Below are 25383 nucleotides of genomic sequence, written 5' to 3' on the forward strand. Positions count from 1 at the left end.
GCCTGTGCTGAAAAATTCGTAACAATTGCAAAATCACATGCAGTATCACACTGCAGATAGCATGACGGTACAATATGTCATAGCGGTTTTGGCTAATGCCTAGTGTGGTGTTACTTGCTTTGTCCTCAAACTGTTCTCACAGCTTTCTTAGTGCAGCACTGGTCAACATACAGACGGCGACACAGGGCGACGACAACCAGGGCCATCCTTTGTTCGAAATTAAAAACAATGGGGAGGTGGCCCCTGTGCTCTCGGGTTTCAACTACGCTCCAGTTTTGAAGCTCCAGGTTAAATATATGCAGCGACTTTCTTCCAGGCAGATCAAATTGCAACAGACTACAGTAATAATCCCATACAATGAGAATAAAAGACCAGATGTACCTATCAGCAAAGAGAAGAGGCAAAGTTCATTTCACGTCACACAAAGCAAGATAATGCATTTACAGCATCTTGCCCACATCCATTTTTTCTTGCCCACACAACTATGTCTTGCGTGTCTTGATTCTAATGCAACGGAAACTTGCCTTTTCAGTCTCCAAAAAGGGCTGTTATGTTTGCACACGGCATACGATGCAATAGCTCACATAGTGTGCGCCCTGTTAGTAGACTTGTCTATTCACAGAATCATTTGGCCAAGAAAACAAGTCCCATTGTTGTTAGTTCTTTGCTAAATACTCTTGATGATGTGCTTTCAATTCTGTACTGTGGTTTGCAAAGTTCCCAACCTCTTTCCTTTTACTTAATGATAGAATAGTTCTCCAATCAAATGCAATGAGAGCTAAAAAATTTTTGTTATAAACATTAATTTCATAATCAACTCTGGGAAAAGCATCCGCTCTTTGCAAAGAATTTTTGACTGATTTACCTGATACACCTTATTTGTGCCTGTCCTCTACAACACAATACATGCTTGCTGTTATATCAGACATGCTAGGGCCATCTCAGCATTTACTATATACACCTAGCAGGGCATTGCACGATTCAATAAAACGCAAACCAGTCACACCAGAAAATGTGAAGGGCAACACAACAAAAATAATCCAGCAGGCCTTACAAAGCAGTGCCCATGGCAGAGAAAAAAATTTTATTGACACATTTCATTTATAAAAGTATAGGAACACAGATTCAGGTGCACAAGACACACATAATTCTGAGTACTATGTGTTCCCGCCGCATTCCCTCCCCATTTTGGCTTTCCCGCACACATTAAGGCACCTGGTACGTATTCAATATGCCGCTAAATCTAATCCCGTAGTAAAACACTTCTACGTTAACAAGATGTGCTGCTTACAATTGAGGAGGACCATCAAATTTCCCAACGCAAACAAGTAAGAAAACAACAAAGCCGCGCAGTTTGGAGGCGACGGGTAGGTACTCCCGTGTTGGGATTGATGGCCTTCCGTGTAAGACAAGTTCTTGCCGCAATTATGCCATAAATACGGCTTAGATGCACGTGAGAGGCCATTTGTAGCTGCGGGCCAAAAAGGGTGCTTAGCCCCAAACTGTGTAATGGTGACCAAATGCTGTACTACGGCCGTTCGACAATGCAAATAATTTCAAAACACGGCAAAACTTGCTGCCAAACCTCGGATTGCTCCTAGTCCAGGCCAATAGATCAAGTCCGTAGGTGAAGAACGTGCACCACACACACGAAAGATGCGCATGCAAGAGCCACAAAGTTCGCAGTGATAGCCATAAACAGAGTTCGCGTGTGAGGAAGGCGAAGCTTCACTAGACACGAAAATACTTAATCTCTACACAAATCTTGCCTGACAAAAATAAAAGAGTGACACAAGTGCGGGTGACAACGAGGTTACGTAAAACATCCGTAACCTCACATCGCAACCACAAGAAGGGTCAGGCGTTCTAAAACAAAAGCAGCTTTGAGTAGCAATATACCAAAATATAATGTGCCTACAGATTTCGTATATACTTAAAAACGGGCAAAAAGTAAATAGGGCAAATTTCGGCTGCCATAAAATAGCTTATTTGGGGTTCAGCTTTAATACTACAAAAATATATCGAGAAGGAAGGGGAAAAGCTTGTACAAAAGAGTTGCCTCAGTTACAAACGTAGGAACACGGTAACGTTCACGAGAAAAGGCTCCTGCTATTTCTGGTGGCGACAAACATAGCGTGCCAACAGCAGGCAGCTAGCAGCTGAAGGGAGAGATATTTCTAGCACAGTACGTTGCGGCATATTAGTAAAAGATATCGAGCAAGTTCAAAAGGCATAACTTTTGAGCCACACACGCACTGACTCTTGCATAGAAAAATAGACTATAGTACATTCTCGCGAAAGTGAATAGAACAGTAATGTAGACAAGGGACGCGAGAAAGAACAGTTAAAAATTAGAAGCTAGAAAAAGGAAAACTGAAGTATGTCGGTGAAGACCACGTGAGCTCATAAGCCAAAAGGACTTCTGAGAAGGGGGGTATACTCCACATTTACATATCGGTGAGAATAAATTCGCCTAAGCAGCACTGACAGGAAAACCTCAATTGTGAATTCCTTTCAATCAGAGAGTACACACAGATAATCACAAATACAATATGAAAAGCAGCAGCTACACATCAATTATATTAAGTCTCGTTACCTATACTGTACAAAAAGCTCCCTCAATACTGATTAAGAAGCTTTTTTCGCTAAACTTGAGCAGCCCACAAGCATCAGCACATGGTCCAGTAATGCTCTCATCCCAATAAAAACAGTGCGCACGCTCTAACAGACAGCTTCAAGTGTTGGTGCTTTACGCTTTGTGATCCCAAGTTTTTAGGAAAGAAAAAAGTGCAGAGAGGAGCGGGGAGAACGCACGTCAACACAGCTTGTACCTCACGGCGTTCAAGTGGTACCAATGGGTGCTCTCCCTTGTGAGGTCCATGCGCGACAGGTCGATGAGCGCAGCGCCCAGGAATTCGTTCTCTTGGACCCTGTCGTGGTCCCAGGCCGACACCTCCAGAACCCTGTGCAACACCAGGCTCAGCGGGTAGTTGTACACCAGGAGCTCCATGAAGGTCGGGTGGCTGTTCTTGAAGACCACCTTGGTCTTCCTCTTGGTCACTTTCTCAGCATCGGGGTGCAGGTAGCTCTTGATGTAGCAGTCTGGCAGCGACTTGCGCTCGCACGCCAGGTTCTCGGCGTGCATCACCATGATGGAGAGGCTGCCGGCCTTGTACACGATGGAGAGCTTAATGCGGCCCACAATGCCCCGGGCCAGGTTGACCCTCTGGCTCATTTGGCGCAGGGTGTCGCACTCGGACATGTCCTCCGCCATGCCCTCTTGGTCCCGCAGCAGTGGGTGGAAGAAGGTGTACACCAGGCTGCAGTGGGACACTTCTTCCGCCATCTTGGTCAGGGACGCCAGGAAGATGTCCAGCTCTTGCTTCCGCCGCTCCGCCACCTCCCTCGTGTTGCTGCGGCCCACGAGAGATCCCTTGGGCAGCGGGTAGAACTTGGCCAGGGGAAACACCCGCACGAGCTTCTGGTAGAGCTCCAGGAACTCTGGGTACGTCCGGACCACGTGCATCGGCTCCACCTGGCCCTCGCGGCCAACGCGGACCACGTAGGTGTAGTGCTTCTCCGGCTCGTAGCACTTCTTGCAGCTGACTACCTTGAGGGAGACTATCTTCCCGTCGGACTCCCGGGTGAAGGTCCGCGGGATGAAAGACAGCAGCAGCCCGTCGTTGTGGTCTCCGGTGAACCGCAGCTGGGCTATGTTGTGGATGAAGAAGTTGAGCTGCGTGAAGCGGGAGCGCAGGCTCTCCTCAATGAGCCTGGTGAAGTGCGCCGTGGCCTCACCTTCAGAGCTGCCCAGCAACAACGACTTCTGCACAAAGTTGACAGCGTCTGCGGTGACCCCGGGCACTCCCGACGTGACCATCAGTTCGAAGAGCGTGATGAAGATGTTGCTGTTGCGACGGACAATGTTGAAGGCCTCGCAGCAAAGGTCTATGAAGACCTGGAACTTCTTGGAAGGTTTCTCCCCGCCGTTGATGACGTACACCATGTCGGAGGTGAGGACAAAGGGCGCCCGGTCCCGCTTGAAATTGGCAAACATCTGAGAGTCGCCGAGAAACTTGCCGAAGTCGATGTGAAACATGTGGCCGGAGGTCTTGAGCATGATGTTGTCGTTGTGGCGATCACAAATGCCCAGGATGTATGTCGCCACGCAGTAGCCAGCGCACGAAAAGGTGAAGTTTTCCACGGCCAGTTGGTACTCGAGTTCGGATGTGTTGTGCCTCTGCAGCCACTCGGCAATGGGCCTGTCCTTGAACGAGCCCGTCAGCCCATGCTCGGTCTGTATTCTCCTCAGCGTCTCCGCTTCTGTCACCATTTCCACCATACCTTTCCTGTTGCCAGTGGCAACGCAGTTGAAGGTGATTATTTTGAGGTCCAGCCCTTCCTTCAACCAGAACTTGTCCATGATCCGAATCATCTGGAGAGTCAGCATGTCTTGCCTGAGGTCGTCTCCCACCTTGTATATCACCTCAATCGGCTTCGCTCCTGGCTCCGTGCTCCTGTACAGAATCTTCAGTGGCAGTGTGTTGGACGTAAAATAGGAACAGGATTTCACGTCCACACCGCACACCTCCATGGCTGGGTTAAGAGGCAGGCAAGAAGGGCTCTCTTCTATCATGTTGTGGATCTGCACCAGGTCCTGAAGCAGCTTGTCCAAGCGGAGGGATTCGCGGGTGTCCTTCACACCCTCGGCGATGATGCAGAGCTCATTGAGGTGCTCTTCTTGGTTCTCTATTATTTCTCTGAAAGACTTGCCAACAATGACTAGCAGGGTCTGAATCACAAGCTTCATCCGCCTCAGGGTCAGGGGATTCTCCAAGTTCTGCCTGAGCAGCCAGAACATCTGGTGGGCCACCCGGACGCTCTTCAAGGCACGCTCCAAGAGAAACCAGGCAATGGGTGCATCCTCCCACGTCTCGAACCGTAGCGCCTGAATCAGCTGGGGCAGGTGGTCGCACAGCTCGTCGCTACCAATGTTCTTGATGCACTCGACAGCAATCCGGCGCACCTCATAGTCGGGGAACAGCGGCAGCAGGAGCGTCAGCGCATTAATGGGGGAAGCTGGGCGCCACTCCTCCAGGAGAAAGTAGATGTCAGGCAGGAACGGCCAACTCCAGCTGTGTGCCGACAGCAGCACCTTGGGCAGAAGGTGCGGAACTTCAAGGATGTAGTGACGATGGTCCCAGAAGAACTTCTTCTCTTCGGAGCTTGGAACAGTCAGTGGGTCTTTCTCAAGCACGTCCGAGAGCTCCTGGATCACCACGCTGTCCAGAGCGTAGGTGGTCGCCTTACAAGTAGCGATGCGGTCCTTCAGAACGTCTGGAAAGAACACGATGCGCTCGAAATCGGGAAACTGCACGCGCAAGACGGGGCACGAGAACGCATCATTGCTCTGGGGTGGACCACTGTTCTCGTCCACTTCTGGTGACCAGAAGCCAAGGAAAAGGCTTCCTTGAACCAATTCTCGTTGGCTGTTGAAGAGCGCTTGACTGGTCCAGGCCAAAAGCACGCGTTCAGATGCTGGGGGCTCTGGTGGCCTATTCTCGGCCGAGGGCTTGATCCCAAAAAGTGCAAAGTAAATGGCAACCTCGCGCGGTAGGTTTCTCATGAATATGCTCATCTCGACCCACTCGTCAAAAACAATAAGCTCGAAGAAGTTTCGACTCGCTTTCACACTCCGAGTTTCTCCTTGACACAGAACATCGCGGCCATAGCGAAGTTCGCAAGAAATAACGAACTGCTCGTAATCCGAAACCCAGTGAGGCTTCAACTGATGAACGCTGCTGACATTCACGATGAAGGTGTCGTGGAAGGTCGTCACGTCCCGCCTTTCACTTGGCAGCGGGCTTTCGTTAGCCGAAGTCAAGCCAAAGTCGACACGGAAGCTGTGGCAGTAGATTTTGACGAGGGTGCGAAGGGCGGACTGCAGCTGCAACAGGGAGTAGAACACGACTTCTGCCACACGATCACAATTCTTGGGTGTGGACCGTGCAGCGTCCTCCACTTCTACGAAGCTGTCGTGAAAGCCGTTCACTTCAGGCATCTGACTACAAATATGCTTCAAACCTTCAACAGCGTGCACTATCTCCAGTATCTCAATCCTTGACAGGGTAGAGCAAATCGCCTTTACAGCCTGAATGGCTCCATTTGGCTGCAGGCATCCAGCGGATGCGGCCGACTGCACTTTCTTGGCTTCCTTCTGAAAAGTATCCATCAGGATAGAAACGGAGTCAAAAGTCACTGGCCCAGAGGGCTGAGAAAGGAGGCTAGACGCCTTGACGTCCAGGAATTCACTGTCATCCCTCAAAGTTCGTGCCCAAGGTTTCTTGAGGTCTCGAGAATCGACCAAAGTAAGGCAGACGGGTCTCATGAACTTGCAACACTGGTGGACATACTCGTACTCCTTCAACTCAGACTCTGGGGTAAAGTATTCTGCCAGCCCTTTGACCTTAAGCACAAAGTTTTCGAGCACAACGTCAGCCAAGTCGTCCTTCAAGGAGTATATTGTATTGCTAATAATGTGCTGAACACTTGTCCCCACGTCGCACGTGAAGCAGAAAGGCCTGTCCACAAAGCTCGTCGTGACTTCCAGCTTGATGCTCAAATTCTTCTCCCACTTGGTCTCAAGCTTGGGGCTGATCACGAGGCCCGCATTGGTGCGATGGTCGCTGAACGTGAACTCCACCCTGAGTTGTTGTGCCTTGGCCCAAAACGCCTCAACCTCTTTCCCCTGCGAGACCTCCTGACGAACCACCTTCAAAGTGCCAAGGTCCATGCATGGCCCCTCACTACGGACTTGACTGTTGGTGGTGGAAGCAGGCTTATCCACAACGGGGCTTTTGCTTCGTGGCAACGTTGGTGGTGGCTGCGCCGCTGGAGCTGCTTGCTTAGGAGGGATCTGGGGCGGCGTCTCAACAACCTCCGTTTTCCCCTCTGGGGACTCCTTCTGAAGAAAAGGTTCCTCCAGTTCGCTCTCTCGCAGTGGGTCGAAAAGGTCCAGCAGGTCGTCCAAAGAGTCGCCAGACTTCCTCATACTCTCCCGCTTCCTCGCCAGCTCGGCGTCTCCGCTCAGGTCTATCAGGTTACTGTCCTGCTTCTTGCGGAGCACACTAAACACGGTCCTCTCCACCTCTGCCCGAGACAGCAAGACCGAGCCACTGTTCGCCGTATGACTGGGCGACGGTCCGCAGCTGGAAGACAGGACTTTGAAGTTGGGGGCAGAATTGCTGTGGGTCATCTCGGTGGCCACGGCAAATGGGTTCAGGCGGCTCTGGAGCTGGCCAGCAGCTCCGACCGGCTGGAATGACTGGCGGCTGGACACAACCGAACTGGTGGTGAGGGAGTGATGCCTCGTCGTGGTGCCGCCCCTCGAAGAAACGTCCTCGAGAAACAGGGCCTCAATCGACTTGATGCTGGTCTTGGAGTCGCCCTCGCCACCGGGACGGTGCAAGAGCTTGATGAAGTCCGAGCTGGTCCAGGTGGATGTGGAGGATGGAGCTGGCGGCACGGATGACAGGTCACCGCCGGCCCCGTTGCAACCGCCCAGGAAGACGCTCCGACGTGGTGGCAAGGGAGGGGCCTCTGCAACAAAAGAGAGAGGGGAGACTTGTACTGAAACAGCAACAAAACATTGTGGAATAGTCCTGTAACCACCGGGTACGGAAGACAAAAGACATATTGCGACAATTTCCATGATGTAGCTGCAATGTGAAGACAGGAAAGAAAAGCCCAAAATACAAGTTCAGAGTTTTCTTCGTGTCTGCATGCTTTGCTTTACGCACGCACCCCCTATGTCTTTTTTTCCTTGGCCCTACTAGGCTGCTTTCTTCCTAATTTTTAGCCTCCAGCTGATGGGGCATTCTCATTAAATATTTAAACTAGACTGCTCGTGCCAAAATTATAATGCTCAGCCAACGAGGCTTACCTAGGCCAAAATTAAATGGCGGCAGGTCGAAAATTTACGGGGTGATTCAGGAACAGCAAGCCATGTCACTCCAACGTGCCTGGAAGCGATGCCAGCCACCTTGCTAGCACGGTGTCACTTATGGCAATGCAATATCTCCCACTCACTGCACTCCAAGTTTTTCACCACCAGTAGACATTTCTAATGCGACTAGTACATCACCGTAACAGGTATTTTTTTCACATATTTTCATTAACATGACAAACCCCATCTCTTCTCTTACCATGCCGAATAGAATTTACCAACAGTGATTGACAATTTTTTTTACCCCAAGCTCATGGCAACAAGGTGGCACTAAGACAAGTGAAGCTTTTTGAGACAAGTAAAGCCTTCTAATACGAGTAAAGCAACAGTTTTGTTACTAGGACATGTAGGCATCCACATTCAAGCACTACACCTAACATAAACATAAAAAGGAAGCACATAAAATATACCGCGTGCTAACAACTTACCTCACCGATATCCTTTCTCCATTCTGCACAAACAATTAGCAAGAAATATGCGATAGATTTCCCCTGACATTTTTGGATTACGGAACGTGGGACATAGCGCCAGCTTCAGCACTCAGCTTGAAGTTAACTGTGACACTGTGGACTTAAGAGAGTGAATACTTCTATCAAACAATGTTTGCGAGGGCTACAAAGGGCTGCACCCTGATGAACGAATAAGGTTGTTCATCTTAGCGTAAAAGCCAATAATGATGTCTCTTTGCACCGATAACAATGTTTATATAAACTGGGTTAGACTCCACTTTTCCTTAAAAGTTTTCCACAGAAGCACTAATGGTCCCAAAGTGAGGTGCTAGCCTGAAATGAAATTCTTATGACAAAGAAAAAACAAATGATCTGAGCCCGCACATACCGCTTGGGAGCAGTCCCTAACATAGGCAAAAAATGTCATTGCTCTGTCATAAAATGAGTAGGACGATGACTTGCCTAAAGTATCTGCAGATGGTGGGAAGTCGAAGGACCTTCTTTTCGCACTGCTAACAGTATTTTTGGTATTGCAATTTTCCAGTTAACCAAAATACACTACAGCAACGTGTTTTCAGCCGCCAACATAAGAAAATAACAGAACACGACAATGAAGTACATTAAAGAGGGACTGCTTGTGCCGTAGTTCATCATCTGGCGAGGACACTGGGAGTAAACACCAAAGGACAACAGCAGTTTTTGATACTGCAAAAACGGTCAGCAAAAGAAACACTTTTGCTTGCAAGCCTCACGCTTGAAAAGTGACACGAGGCGCTAGTTGGTGCTGTGTTGTAATCAGAGTGCCAACCCGAACAAAATACCAAATCGGTTCTCGTTCAGGTTCGGGGGAAATAGTTTCAATTCAGCTCAGTTCTGGCTTGACTAAACCACGTAGCAAATAGGCTCACAAGCTCTGAACTGGTTTGCAAACCGGTTCGGTACGTTGAACTGTAAGCAACTACGATTACTGTCATTCAAAGGGACATCGGAAAAAAAAAAAGAGGGAGAGAGAGAGAACCTTCCGAAAGGCAGCTTTTCCCAAAAACAATGCCAATCGGCCAATTTTAACACCAAGCTCAAACAATTATAGATAATTGGTAAGATAAATGAAGCTGTTGCATGTGTCACTGGCCACCAGACAGATTTAGCGCAGCCTCTAGTCCCGTATGACAGTACTATTTGAATGCTGGAATGAAGTTATAATGCAGTGACAATTTCCCGTATTACATCACTGCTGATATCAGGTAACAGGAAAGTGGAAAAGTTTTTCACCATTTATAATCATTTTTGGTGAGAACAACATCCTGCAGGGCCGAAATAGAGTTCAGTGCGTTACCAAGGGCTATTTGTTTCAAATAAAACAAAGCTGTATCTTTGTCTTCATGGTCCCTTTGACGTCCAAGCAGTGCTTGTAAGGAGACGGAGCGGAGGAACAGCGCCAACCACAAACTATGGTCGACTTCGGTATAAAGCTGCCTTCCAACGGTCAGCAAAAAAACATTATACTACTACATAGGGCTAATAATTTACAAAAATGGGCATGTAAATTTTGAGAATCACCCACGTAAACATTCTCTCCGACTGCTCACCCAACAATGAGCCTCTTTAGAGTCCCCTTCACCCCTATACACAAGTGCATTGCTCGGAAGACCTTTTGCTAGGGGAGTACGCAAGCCCCATGCATCCCTATGCGTTCCTACGACTGTCAAAATACAGCAACTAGACAATTTTAGGGTGCAGGTCGCTGATGCACTCGTGTACAAACCTTGCAGCATGCCTGCCAGTTGCACGAATTTTTTATTACACGGGCTAATATAAAAGAAGACATTCCATTGAAAGTGGTTAGGAAAAATTGAATTTTAAATTTTCGATTTTAAGCTAGGTAAAAGTAAAATTTTACACAGAATAACTATTTATTTATTCAGCTTATTACACTCGCCCAGAGGGCATTGTTATAGGAAATACATAAAAGTGTTCAGTCCAGAAATGGAATCATGAATCTCATAGAAACAAAAATAAAAACCAACAGAGGCATTTTTAAAAGCTTGCAGCAAAGAGCATTGTGCAACACCAAATGACCGCAGAGCCGAAGGAAAAAAAAAAGAGAAAAAAGAAAAACAAGACTAAAGGCAAAAAAATAAATCGGACATCCTATACAAAAAATTTGAGCTTCTTTCAATATTTTCAGGCTCATTTCGAGGTGATGCAAAATGCTTGTACAGTCACAGTACATGGTGCAGAGAGGGTGACATTTTGTTTGCGCAGCATTACCCTAAACACATGACTAGCAGCAACACATCATTTCAATATTGGTGCACATCCCTTTCCTCGCGTGGTGACTACAAATAAAGCCTTGATAGTGTTGTGATCGATATGAGGGGTAAAAGTCCCGTGGGAGATTGCAAAGTCGATGGTATGTGAAAGGGAAAGCCCCAAATGAAGCTGGTTGCAGATAATCAGCAACGGATGGTCACACCGTTTCATTGTGAGCCGGTAACCGTCATTTCTTCTTTCAGCTCAGTTCCAGTTTAGGTTCAGCGGAGTAAAAAAAAAAACAGTTCAGGTTCCGGCAAAATTATCGGTTTTGTTCTGGTTTTCGGTTGCGGTTTGACTCCCTGGTTGTAATCACTGGCACCAGAGCACATTCTCTCCCAGATAGCAGTTTACTTCTCTAAAACATTACAGATATCTTCAGATTGTCAGCAGGATAAGGAAGTATTTCCATCAGCATATGATGTACTTCTGGCTGGAAGCAAAGTGTTCGAATGAAACACCGTTGTATTTGTTGCGATGCAGTATTATGATCTCTCTCATCATAGGCTACAATGGCCCATCAAATGAGGAGAATAACCACGAACCTTCTACACTCAAGGCACAACGGAGTCTTCATCTTCTCTTGTTAAGGATGACCAGATTTGGGAGGAGCAAGTAAGCGTTTGAATGCGTAAGAACACACCCACTGCATGGCACTATATTCTAGCTTCATATCAGTCCATTTAAAGGAGGGATTAACCCAAATTCTTGCAAGTTTTTAGTTTTTTTTTGTTCCTGTACGTCAACACTTACATCATGTTCAGCTACTCAATGGAAGACAAACTCACAATAAAAACAGCAACGGAGTGTGCTGAAAAAATCAGTTACTAAAGAACTTTTTTTTAGTTTGCAGAAAATATTACCGTATTTACTTGCATAATGAGCCCACTCGCGTAATGAACCCTCCCCCCACCCCCCCTTCTCTTCTCGAGAATACTTTTTTTGTCACTTTGAATAAAAAATGCTGCGGGGATATGTTTTTATCTCAGCATGGTTTCTGACACTGTAGACGATCGCAGTAACTTGATATCGCGCCACAGTACGCGCAGAAATGCTAAAAACGCATTCCAACAAAAAGAAATCTCAACACTAGCAGGAGACGTGAGCGGGAATGCTGTAGCTCACAATTTAAAAATTGCGCGCTTGCAGTGCGCCACCTGCTGAACACAAAACAAACCTTGCGCCATAAAAACATTGCGGCGTGCGAACAATGCGCAAAACGCACTTTACACTCCTTCCCTGCTCTTTGCCGTTTCGGGTGGTTTTGGCGGCGTACGAACAAAGCACTAAACGTACTCCACACTCCCCTGCTCTCGCTGTTCCGCTACTACGCCATGATGCTCCATGGTGTTGTTATTCAGCCGTGTTTTTGTGATCCTTTTTTTGTGATCCTGGTGCACGCCTACGATTGTCCAGTACATGAGCTACACAGACGGTCTTAACTGAAGGTGGTGGAGCATGCGTTGATGCGCATGGAAACCGCGCAGCTGAACGGCACTTGACCCACTGCGTGTATGCTACGGGCGAAAACAAGGTTTTTGGTCGGTGAACAAGGATCGCCGTGTGTTTCGTGGGCCCAAAAAAGGGAAGTTTCCGGGTGTGAGAAAAGAAGTTTTGGAGTGCCTTGACGGCACGGACGACGGTGCGCTGTGGGCCGACTACGAATGTGAAGCCGCAAGCGACTTCTGTGAGGAGGACAGCTCCGTGGCGAGTAGGGGGCTACAAGGATGTTGGGAATAAAAAAGGAATTCCCAGGTGTTTTTACAAAAATGGTAAGGCTCTGACGCGCTTCTTTTAGCAACTTTATTGTGTGGAATTTCAACTTTCAAAAAATCTGTTGCAAATTTTTCCTGCATATTGAACCCTCCCACCAAATTCATGCCGAATTTTGTGGAAAAAAAAGTGGGTTCATTCGCGAATAAATACGGTACGTCATCACCCAGCCAACTGTAATGCTTATTTGTATTTGGTTTTTGCTTGTATTTCCCCACTTACGTTGACGCACTTGCATATTGATCCGGATATAAAGCAGCTAGATGTCCTTTCTAGCAGATTACTTCTGTATTCTAGTTTTTTTCCCCACAATGTACGCTACACAATGTTTGTTTGAACTGGCTGTTACTCTGTCTGCTTTCCACATGGCTCTGTGTGTGCCCTTGCCTTGTGTTTTATTCACGAAAATCACAAGCTACAATATGCTTTGCAGCGACATGGGTTTAGGAGCTGTTTTTCCGTGTCTGCCACTGCCGACACAGTTTTTCCACTCAACGGGACACTTAAAATTAATACACTTACACTAACCAGATCAGAAGCCGCTGCTTCACTGTGCAGGTCTGCTTATCTGCAACCTCTGCTCTCGCAGAAAAGCACACCTCTGCAATACTGTTGCACCAAGCGACCGCTCTTTGCATCTTTTTTTTTCCATATTTAACTACCGAGCTCTTTCCAGGCAGGAGCGGGTGATCTTCAAACGGCAGGAGCAAGCGAAAGAAATGCAGGTGGGAAAAGCCCCAAGGATTGCAAGGAATTGCGTGTATCTGCATATCATACTGGCTACAAATTTCACATGCAGAACTTTGACCAAAGTAGAGCAAGGATAAACTTCACAACAAACAAGGTGGGGAAACCCGGACTCGGCAGTGGATGAATAAGAACATTGTGCTGCATGTGCACATTTACATCTCTAAAATACGAATTGCATTTTTTCCCCGCTTTTCTCGATGGGCCCGCAAGCCTTCACAGGTGTCCAATTATCTTTGGCTTCCCCGAGTACAATTTTGGCACAGCATCTGTAGTGGAACAGCTTGGTGCCATTTGTGCAGCCCTCCCACACTATATCTATGCCCAAGAACCACCACTGTTTGGGCACAAACCTGGGACCAAACTGCTGCTGTTACTTGCTTAAATAGTTTCACCGGAAACACAATTAAAGAAATTTGGCAACTAAACAATGTTTTCGTAATTCTTTCAAATTGTAGCACTGCTGTGTAGTGTGATAGATACATAACAGTGCCTCCTAGCACATGACAGAAATCGAAATATTTGGACATGCCGAACATCAAATATAAAAATAACAAGAATATTTCACTGCAATTTCAAATTTCGAATAATGGCATACCCAAACTAATAATATGTAGGGAAAAACTAGATGATGCATTAATGGAAGAACCCATGAACAAGCTGCTATGAACAAGCTGGACAGTGCACAGCGTGCATATCCGACAAAATTTCATGACACTCCTGCCACACGGAAACACAAATTTCGGAAGATTTTGATTTTGCAACCAATGATGAAGCCAGTGATGGCACCAGCACCACATTTGTGGCCAAACCATTTAAAATCCAGCATAATTTGCTATGAAGCACATAGCAAAATGCTCAAACAGAAGCTCAACTTCAAACAGAAATCATTCGTAGCGTCCTCAGCTTGTCGTTTTCTTTCACCTTTGCTATGACTTATCACAGAAATACTCGTGTAGCACAATGGAAAAGATTGCAGTTCGTGCCTACAACAAAGTAGATGCCTCTGTCTTTGTCAGTGAGCAAACAATATCGGCTACTACGTGCCTGGGAAAATGACGACTCAGAAAGACGAGGCCAGCGTAATGAAGCCTCTCTAATCTAAAATGTGCTGCCTCCACCTATGACAACATATCATATAAAAAAAGATTCCAGGAAATTGGCTACAGCATTTTAATTTTTCTCCCTTAATAGTGCGTTGCAGAGTAAATCAATTTTTCTCTTGCCCACAGAGAAAACTAATACTCGACAATTTTTTTTACATGCCGTAAAAAACAAAACCTGGTGCCCACAGACGTGTCTGGCTGTCTTGTGCATAGCCTTGTAAATTAAACCTTCCTCAATTGTATGCGAGGCTTTTTTACCATGAGCAATGTGAAAACACAGCCTTTAGATGCAAAACATGTTGGCAAACTCTGGCAGGTATTCAGGCACTGTCTTTCTTTTTTTTTTTTTTTGCATCACTGCCTTCAAGCAGATTTAAGCTTGCGAGGAATGCACATTTTCAAGAAACATTTTTACCACAGCAGTGTGTACAAACATGAGGTAAAAACAATGGCGTCTTCCTGTCCAGACAACGTCGTTATAAAATTAAGGGAACCTTACTGCCACGGGAAGTAGCTTACCTAGGACCCCAGATAGACCATAGCTTCATGGATTTGCAAGAAACAGCTTTTCTTAAGCAGCTTCAACAAACAAGTGCAGAGGTAGGACCCTGGAACAGCGGATTCAGAGCGACGTCCATGCCAGAGCATTCAGCAGCAGGCTCTACGTCAGCAAACGCTATAACATCAATGATGGTAATTTGGCATTCACATTGTGAAAAACTGCGTGCACAAAGCAAGCACTTCAGAAGAAGAGATATCGATGACATAAGTGCAGTGTTTTGCGCACACAATTGTTTAAAATGAACCCATACCAACTATCTCAAGTTGCTGTTCTCCTTGGCCTTCACAGTCATATGTAATGACTAAAAATGCGTGGGTTCAACAGGTGCAGCAATGCTGGCTGCCCAATAAGAAACACAAAGACCTTCAGGTCGGACAAAATGTTATTCAGAGCTCTTTTGCATCAAAAGCAGAAAGCCAAAATGCGACTAGCACAGACAGCTAACAGCAACGAGTGATAGATAAGTAAAGCCAGAGTATGTGCGACTTAGCCACAAGGAGCACTAAAGCCCCACCTCGTGCTTCCTCCTTCCATCTGCTATAGGTGCGTTAAGTCACCAGTTTCGTCTTTTAGATCTAAATGATCATATATGCACAACACATGTACCGTACTATAACCAACCTGACACTGCAAACAACAAGCAGCTGCCCTGCAGTTTTAAGCCAAAGTTACCTAATAATCCATTGGCAAAAACGGGGCAGCACTGTGCTCTTTCAGCAGAGACTCTCCAAGACATTAAAGACTCTCCAAGACCAATTGCTGTCGAGCATATGTTCTCCATCCCAAATGAAAGAGCATCCCTTAAATCACCTTAACGAGAAACGGTTTTGCTGATAACGTCCCAGAACTTTTTAAATCGAAATTTTTAGATCTACGAGCCGTACGTGTCCTCCCAAAAATAATGCTGGCAACCATGACATACAGTAGCACGGCAACAGACTTTTGTCTGTATGCAAGATGAAAAGTGATATTCAAAAACTTGTCCCCAGCTAAATAAAGTGTGAATCACAGGCTTTCTTATTCCTTTATGGTTTTTTTTAATTCATTAGTCTATCTTGCACAAAGGTGCCATCTCTTGGGATGGACGATAGGTAGAATTTGGGTTCTCATTGTGCAGATCAGCAGTTCGATTCTCGAAGGGCGCGTCCTTTATTTGTTTATTTTTTTAAGCTGCCGTTGGTGTATTCAGAAACTGAAATCAAATATTTCGGCAGAAGAAACGCCCCTGACTCAGGCAGAATCGTCAAAGCTCCTTGACCTATGTTTACTGAACGCTGCCGTTGATTCTGGGCATGGAGGCTCAGTTAGCCACACCGAGAGCAACCCAGTGGCGGCGGGAGGCTGGTCTTAAAAATTTTCAAAATAATATTTAGAACTACATATACATACCTTATTCCTTTATGGTTTTTTTTTAATTCACTAGTCTATTTTGCACAAAGGTGCCATCTCTTGGGATGGACGATAGGTAGAATTTGTCACCAAAAATATAACCAGTATAAAAATACGCGTTAAAATGTTTTCATTAAGTGAATAAATGTTTCAGCAATCGCAGTAACTGCTAGGTTTGCAGGTCACGTGACCAGGACACATATTGTAGCGTCAAGTTTCTACACTACGAACCGCCACCCTTCCGATTTCAGAAAGTTTGGTGCCAAATAAAGACTATTTCTTCCAATTTGTTTATAAATTGATTGTGGTTAGCGGGCTATATAAAACGCTGGCTTTCATATGAGCTAGAGAACATATACGCGACAAAAACCGGTGGTCCGTCCCTTTAAGTATTTTAGGTAACATATTAAAAGAAACATACTGCTACAGCTAAGTGTGCCATCCGATTACCACCTGTAGAGGAGGTATCACATCTCGGCTGCTAAAGACGCCAGCTTTAATAACCGAGATCACTGTCGGATGAGTGCAATAAGGCGCATGGAATTTCTTGGATTATAGGCACCGCCGGCACACATCAGCATACAAGGGCATTACCTGGTCTAGTATGGAACAAAATTTGTATTGTTTGTGTCATCTGCTGAAAGCCTTTAGCTCACGTTTTCCTTGAAAGAAAGGATCTTCATACAGAACAAAGATTTTAGTGCGATAGCACGGTAAAACTCATTCAGCGAAAAAGTGTCAGCAGCGCAAGTATGATACGGTACCGAAACCCCCATTGGCCGCAAATGTGGTCTTGCGCCAACCTGACGTCCCCATTTGGCATGCGAAAACCAGACATTGGGCCTAATACCCGTGCCACACGTACACGAAAAATGACATTGAGTATTTAAGGCCTTAGGATACCAGATGACATTATTTGGACAAGCTGTGCTACAAGCGAAAACGCATTTTCGCGTGTAGCACATGGCCATTATGCAAAGGCATAATGGCTATAATGACTCATATTTTATAAGTTTTTAATGTAGAGAAAAACATCTTACAGGGTTAAAAATGTTTTTTTATGAAATTGTGTTTTTTAAAAAATGGTGTGAGCTGTTCTTAGAAGTGGCTTCAGCAGCTCCCATTGCCTGCCAGCAACAGCCAAATCCGAAAAATTCAAAATGATGAGTAACATCACGTTCTGCCTTTTGCTGCTGTTTGAATGGACTTCGTCTTCTTCAGAACTTCGCCACCAAGAGTGCACAAAAAATCTTCGTATTTCAAAGTTCGAGTATAAATTCCACATCAGCACTCTGGTGCTGAGAGTTTCATTAGTTTCATTTGGTGCTCGTCACGTTCGAGAGTAGGCAGATTTAAGGTGTTCGTACAGGCGAATGAGTTGTGCAGAACTCCTTAAACCAAAAATGACATTAGAGCGAATGCCATTTGAGTTTTGCAAGCAGCAGTGAATTAATGGCAATAATACCCAAAGCATTAAGCACTTGACATAATTTTTCGTGCACATGTGGCACGGGTATAACATTACATTTTGAGCTATAACGTCGTCAGGCGGTACCCGCAGTTTGATGTACAAGTCCGACATTGGTTTCCATGTTGTCATGGACCTAACAACATTTTCAAACTTTACCTACTCAAGGGGACTGGCAAACGACAATGACAGCTTGCATAAAGGGCTCACAGCCAATTCCCAAATTCCCGCTTGCCTGGATCTCCAATATACACACCATATCAGGGTATACCAGATCAGGTATACTCACATACCAGATCAGGGTGAATGTCCAATGACTGACAGCTGCCATCGAAGACACAGCTGATGCACCAATTCCCATAGGCATCAAATTCAACACACCGACCCACACACATGGGTTTCACACATAACACTTGTAAGGAGCCTCGAGTGCCTCTATGAAATTTTCATTTTGGGGGAAAAAGGCTGGAGTAAGCATCACAATACAGACAATCGGAAAGGCGATGATGAATTTCCCTAGTTCTTGTTGGAAAAGGCGAGTACAAGAGTACACGGACTTACAAGACGCAGCGCACCACGCCTCATTTTCATTTATATTTTGTCACGCTTGTCAACACTGGCCACACATAACTGGTGCACACTATTATCACCTCATACAAGCTGGTGAATGAAACACAAAAGATTAGGCCCCCATCGTAAGCGGCTCTTCACTCGCAATGTGTTATGGCCTGGCAGCGTCTTGTTTGATGTCAAATTATTACATCACAATTGAGCTCTAGTGCAACAATGAGAACTGAACAACAGAGAACAGTCTAAAACTAATCTACCAATGTAGCTGTCGCTTCCTAGTGGCGGATTTCTTGATTGAAAACATAATGCAGCGCACTTGATTTCTGACTAATCAAAGCGGTAAATCCCTATGCACCCACCAAAACCATGTGCAAGGAATGAACATTATGCAATGATCTTTTGCGTTACTCCGGAAAAGGAAAAAACAAGTACATCTTGAAATGAATTGTACTTTCTATAAAATGTTTCCTCCTGTAATTTCGTCACAAAACATGTCGGTTATTTTCTATTTCGCTGAAAAGAGAGTGGAGCACTTCTAAACATTTTAGTTTAGGTGTTACGTAAAAAATCTGGCGTATCGTGAGATGAAAGGTAGAAAAAACTAACAACTGAAACTCCTTCACCACTTTGTCCACGTATATCACCTTCACCACGTATATCACCACGGAAGAAACTGAAAACATGCAAGCGCACACGCACTCGGCAAACGAAGCAGAAAGTTACAATCAAACAGCAAAATCAACACTCGATCGAACAATACAGAAAGTTACAATAAAACGCTCACTCTGCTGACAAAAAAAGCAGAACGACCATTCCTACGTCTGCAGTTAGCACCAAGTCTGCCCGTGCATTATCTCTCCGGTTGAGAGCGTAGAGCGAGCAACGCGACGTAGCGGCGTCTGCGCTAGAGCAGCGTCGCTGCGGGGCTTTGACTTAAACCCGTTGTTGACATGTCAGTCCCGCCGTGCCAGCTGCTACGTCAAAAACGTCACTTACGCAGTGTTGTGGAGGCCTCCCCCGACCGCGAAAACATCGCCGACGTCGCCGACCCTCCGAGATTAAAGGCGAACGCCTTCGGTGGGAGGTTCGGCGCAGGAAACTCACGGCCCCCCTCAGCCATTTCATCGGCCTCGGTTCATATTACGAACGCCATGGTCCGTGCCTGCATTCGCGGCAAAGTAAAAGCCGTGGTCAGCGAAAGTCTTCACGAAGCCAGTAACCTTATCTAGCGCTAACCGATGTCAAATATGCTTTTTTCTTAATTTGTTTTCCTTTAACTTCCAAGGGGAAAAAAATCACACCACGAAAGGAGCGCGCCACCGCTAAAATAGGCACTCCAGTGAGCGATATCGTATCGGGGATGATAACGGCTAGATATGGTTTCAACGGAGCTGACCTGGAGACCAGAACCGCAAGCGCTAGCATGCAAATGAGCTCAATGAAAGAATTGCTGCGAGGAAAAAGCAGCAGAACAAGAGACAAGGGGTACAATTTGCGGCGCTGTGCTTACTGTACGACTGGCTACAAAAACTGGACACAAAACAACATCAGCAACAGGAGCACTAGCGGAGACATGCACTGAACTAACACTGAAGACCAAGAGAGACCATCAGGAAGCAATCAACGCAGCTCGACGCGCAAATGCGTTATGAACTTTTGAAAGCTTAGGCTTACATCTGGACAAACGCGGTACTCCGCTGAGCCAAGCGCCAACTTTACGGCTCCACCGTGAAGAAGGGTTAGCCCAGTGGCCCATTCATGACGAGAAGATCATATGTCGACGGAATTCCACATGGCTGTGGTTAAAAAGCGCTAGCACATCCGCCAGCCGTCGGCGATCACAACACTCCCCACAAAAGCAACGCCGCGGACTGAAAACACGCAACAAAAATAAACAAGAAAACTAGCGTCATTGTGGCCAGTTGACCTTCTGACTTCCGCTAAATCAAAGGCTGTTCGAACAACCCCTCGTTGTGTATTAGGTTTCATTATGAGACTGTCATACAAAATGACATATTTTGTCTGCTTAAACAGTGGATCGTTCTCTAGGGTGAATAAGCGGGTTGTAGTGCTTCAGCGCGGGGAGCATGAGAGAGAATTTTCGGCACAGTTTGGAACTCCAACGTCACAATGTCACATGACAGTTTTTGGTGACGTCACTGAATGGCGCCAAGTTTGACGCTTTGAAAGAGCTGCTGTCGGGTTGGCTTTTTTGCGTGACACCAACGCTGTGCAAAGAAGCCTCGTTTTATTGTTAAAATAGAAAACATAATTTTTGCAAGCATTAAAACGATGTTGAAATAAACTGATCCCATGATTTCAACTTATGTTATGGTAGTTCATTTAGCATTTTGGAACATCATTTCACAACACACAACCTGAACATAAAGAATGCAGCAATGCCCTCGATAGCCCAGGTTCCGTTTCATCATTACTGTCTCGTGCCTTGATAACATCATTAGTCATACCCAGTAGCAGACACCTTGTGCTTTAACTGAGGGTTGAAACTTCGAAGTTTGTGTATTATATACATTGTAATGTCAACCTTCTCCCCTATCCTCCTATTCCTATGTATTCTTTTCTCCCTATCCCCCCCCCCCTACACCAACAGGCGTTCCGTTGTCCGCCCCCTAGGCGAGACAATTTACGCCATTTCCTAAGAACAATAAATACATACATACTTCGAAGAAAGTAGAAACAAACTGTTGATAATCAAACCCGATTATAGCGAACCCGGGTAGAGCGAATCATGCCGAACAAAAAGAAATCAGTTATGAAAATATAAGCGAAACATATTCCTTATAACGAAGTTCACATCGGATATATCGAATTCGGTGAACCTAGAATTGCCGCCGAAATGCATGGTCTCTCAGCGGTAATTGAAATGCTGATTGGCCGCTATTGAGACGTTGATCCTCTCATGGAGCGACGTGACGGCCGACACTTTTCGTAACTGAAGCAGAGTGGAAAGTCCGGCTAGTTGAAAATGGTTCATGACTGCAACTGCGCACAACAAAACGGGGGATTTCCCGAGTGTCGTCAACGACCAGGTTGCCGTCACTGTGAGCCCCTCATATTCAGACACCGTCGTCGATGTCATGGCAGCTCGTGCCACTGATCTCCGCTTAGTTGACTCGTTGACTCTAGTGGAGATCAGTGGCTGGTAGACCTGGGCGCCGCCGCGCCACGCCGCCGCCGCAGCCTTTTTTGGTCGCGCCGTCTGCGCCGCCGCCGAAGTCGCGGGAATGAGCCCGCCGCCGCCGCCGCCGCCGGGCAAAAATTGCGGCGCGCCGCCGGCCCCACGCCCCTTTTCTTTGAGGGTAGCTGCTGAAGGGCGACTCTTCTGAAGAGCGAGAGCAGGGATTTATACACACCCCCCTAACACCCCCCCCCCCCCCCAACACCCCCCCAGAAGGACTTCGACACCCCCACAAAAAAGATTCCACAAGCACAACCACCCTGCCTAGGAATTTATACAACCCCCCAAACATCCTACCGACACCCTCCCAAAATCGAAATTCTGCCTAAACCCCTGAACGAGAGAATATGAAAGGAAAATACGTCGCTTCGCTGGAAGTTGTCGTTACTCCCTCTGCAAGAAATGCCTCTCCCAGCGGTGCTGTTTGTCGGGAAATAATCGCGATTCCCCATGCATAAACAGACGATTTGTACTTACTGCCTGGAATCAGTCATTCTGCTGCTCGTGTCGGGGAGACTTCTAGTTCTCCCCTTCCTTCTCCTCCTTCTCCGAATACCTGTTGTTCCCCCCCCCCCCCCCCCCAGTCCTACCAGTCGTACGAACTTTGCATGCATACCGCGACCTTGTTGACAGATAAATGCGTGATGAATGCGCTTTCTCAGAAACTCTAAAATGACCAGGCACCCATGGTTACCTGGGCCCATCCTACTCTCTCTGTGTCAATAGCCCAACCATCAACCTTGTTCCCCCATTTTTCTTCTCCAAAGGGAAGTAGGACGGAGGACAGGAGGGAACGCAAACTTCAGCCGCTCAAGCCATATTCGTTCTACTGTACAAACATGACCAAAAGTGTTTGACCACCTTCCTTCTTGATAAAGGCCGGTCCTTTGGCGTATTAATAACATCGTCATCCAACGGGGATAAAAGTATACTCTGCAAGGAAAATAAAACACCAACACAAAAGATGCGGTCACACAGAGACTGAAAAGAATAAATGCGGATGAAAGGGAACGACCGAAGTACACAAGTCTCCAAAATCAGTGTGCCAGCTCCTCCCACCACTCGTTCATTCTCTAAAAGGGACAAGCCGCTAATATCGAAGAATGGGGATACGGCCCGTTCGTCACATGGCGTTTCGTCATAGGCCGGTTCGTAATAGGCCGTTTGGTTACATAGGATCATTTGTCATAGGCCGGTTCGTAATAGGCCGTTTGGTCACATTGGATCATTCGTCATAGGCCAGTTTGTCACTTAGGAAAGTTCGTCACAGGTGCACAAAATGAATGTCTACGTGTTTTTTTTTTTTTGACTCGAAAGAGAGAAGCGAGGTACAGGTTTTTTTTAGTTAGTTCTTTTTTGTACTTTGGGCCGTACATCTAGCAAAGCTCAACAAAGAATGCAAGCCAGAGTGGGCAAGTAGGGTGACGTGTTCGGACAGGATTATAGATACGAGTTCAACAACCCAAGACAGAAAAGTGAAACAGGGACGTAGCCCAACAAAGTTCTTGGAAGACGGCCGCCAGGCGTCTGGTTCTAAGTGGTCCCGTAATAGGGAAAGTGGTAGCAACGACCTGCTCATTCTTGGGAATTTCACATGGGCCAATTTGTGTCACTTATTAGTGGTTTAATACAAGTGGTGCAACTAATTATTTGATGGACCTTTCTCCAATAGCCATCTGCGCATGCGCGGGGTGCCGGTCCGCCCTTCTTGGCAGTAGCTCTCGGGCAAAATAATCAAAAGGGCGCCCCCTCAGCTAGCTGCTTGGGGAGCGGATATGCCTCCTATAGGGCTGCATGTTATATCCTCCTTTCGGACAGTTCGAGTGAGTTTTTATGTGCACACAAAAAAGGCTTTCCAAGGAAAGGGGCAAAAATGACCACGCCGTGAGCACTTGGCTACCAGTGAGGGAGCAACGAAAATGAAAAAAAAAAGAAGAAGAAAAGCGCCTGCTACCGTGACATTCATGTGAAAGGCCAGGGGGACGGGTGGGAGTGGTATGGACTGCAGGACCAGGATAATTCGTGCACGGGTTCCCCGAAAGCCAAACATTTTTTGGGGCGTGCCTAACTGCCACTTTAGGATCGCCGTGGTGGCCCCTAAGAGGACCGGTATTGCGAAAAGGTGTGCAAAGTAGTTATAGTCATGCCTCATCCCCACTTACGCCTAAAAAAAGCCACGAATTTCGTTTTTGCGTTCCTGTGACGAACTTTCGTAAGTGACAAACTGGCCTATGACGAATGATCCTATGTGACCAAACGGCCTGTTACGAACCGGCCTATGACGAATGATCCTATGTGACCAAACGGCCTATTACGAACTGGCCTATGACGACACGCCATGTGACGAACGTGCCTACACCCGGGTTGTGCCTACAAATATTACTCGTTCCCGTGTACGAGCAAACCAACCTTTGTTTTATGTTTACATGCTTACTTTCATCTCCGGCAATGCCCCCCGTTTTCAAGTTTCAATCTCCCCCATAACTCTTTTTCAGTCATATTATTCTCGGTTTCCCCTGAAAATCTTACAGGCCTAGCTGAGTTCACGGTCTCGGAAGCGTTACCGCAGGATCGCTCTTTCCAGCGAATATAGGTGGCGCGACGGGGTATCCAAAATGGAGGACCGGACGATGATCGGGACGTCACGTAAGCGCGCGCGTCTGGAGGGAAAAGCCGATCCAGGCCCATTGGTGTCTCTTCAGACCATCTTTTCCCTTGCCGATGAGACAAGAAGGTGCTTTGTCGAAGCGAAGCAGTTTATAACGCCAGTCACACAGCGTTTTGCGGCATTAGGGAGGCAACTGATGACATGCTGAGCATCGAGGGATTGTGCCTGCAACCGAATGGCGTCACCAGCCAACCGCACTGCGTGAACGTTTGTTGGCACTGCAGGTTCTATAAAGGGTGCTACACTTCCATCCATGCTCGTGAAATTGTTCAAGCACACTTTACGAATATTTATTAGGCGCCAAGCAGAGCTCGGTAGACGCAACCGAGCACAGCGTTTTGTTATTGTCCCTTGCACCAATGTGTCGGGTGAAGTGCGAATAATGCGAGTAAATTATAATTTTGTGAGCTGTTCTTACAGGGAAAGTTCTAACGGCGTTTATGCAAGTTGCAGGTAATAATAAAAAATACCAAAACTAAATATCAAACGCTGACGCCTCTGCGAGGGCCTGTTACATCAGCTGTGCTGTGCCTTCAGCGCTCTGTCCGAAACGACGATGTCACAGTAACAAGTTTATTTATTTATTACAAATACCTACATCGCCCATTCCTGTGGGGGGTTTGAGAAAGAAAAAAGCAGCAAGTTCAAAATAGTAATCACACATAATGCTAACAAGAGAACGAAGCACAAGCAACCCAACAAAGCACAAAATACAACTGGAATTCATTTATTAAAAGAAAACAGCACGTTAATAAATGAACAATGACCTTTCTCCTGTTGTTCTTGGCTTCATTTCTTCTCCTGCGTGCGCATAGGAATGTTATGTGGCGGCACGGCGCCTTTCTTCTACCGCGGTGTCAGTGGCTGCAGACCATCTATTAATAAGCGACACACTCAACTTTCACGATAAACACACCATCAATAACGAGAGAGCGAACTAAACTTAGGGATATTGCTCCAGAAGAAATAGGCTTTCGTGAAGTGACTACTGCAAACCCCATTGTGTCACCTTTTCCAATGCGGAGCATAATTACCCAAACCTTTCATGCTTTTTTGTCTCCCGCAAAGGTATGGACGCTGGCTTTTTCCGGCACTGAGCGATTTCTATACTGCGGTACACAGCACATACGATTG

At 46.4% G+C, this 25383-nt stretch overlaps 1 protein-coding gene across 1 annotated transcript; it reads right to left on the minus strand.

Annotated features, from left to right (window-relative positions):
• Positions 1-1061: 1061 nt before the first annotated feature.
• Positions 1062-20266, minus strand: LOC144174967 (phosphatidylinositol 4-phosphate 3-kinase C2 domain-containing subunit alpha-like). The gene is made up of 3 exons (XM_077703953.1): positions 20057-20266; positions 19379-19544; positions 1062-7599 (listed from the first exon to the last, which is right to left on the minus strand). The coding sequence occupies exons 2-3, from the start codon at positions 19500-19502 to the stop codon at positions 2816-2818; spliced, it is 4908 nt and encodes a 1635-aa protein (XP_077560079.1). The 5' UTR covers positions 19503-19544; positions 20057-20266; the 3' UTR covers positions 1062-2815.
• Positions 20267-25383: the final 5117 nt, after the last annotated feature.

This window comes from Haemaphysalis longicornis, unplaced genomic scaffold (assembly GCF_048455015.1).
Source record: "Haemaphysalis longicornis isolate Haplotype H1 unplaced genomic scaffold, Haemaphysalis longicornis Haplotype H1 scaffold_3, whole genome shotgun sequence".
Lineage (NCBI taxonomy): Eukaryota > Metazoa > Arthropoda > Arachnida > Ixodida > Ixodidae > Haemaphysalis > Haemaphysalis longicornis.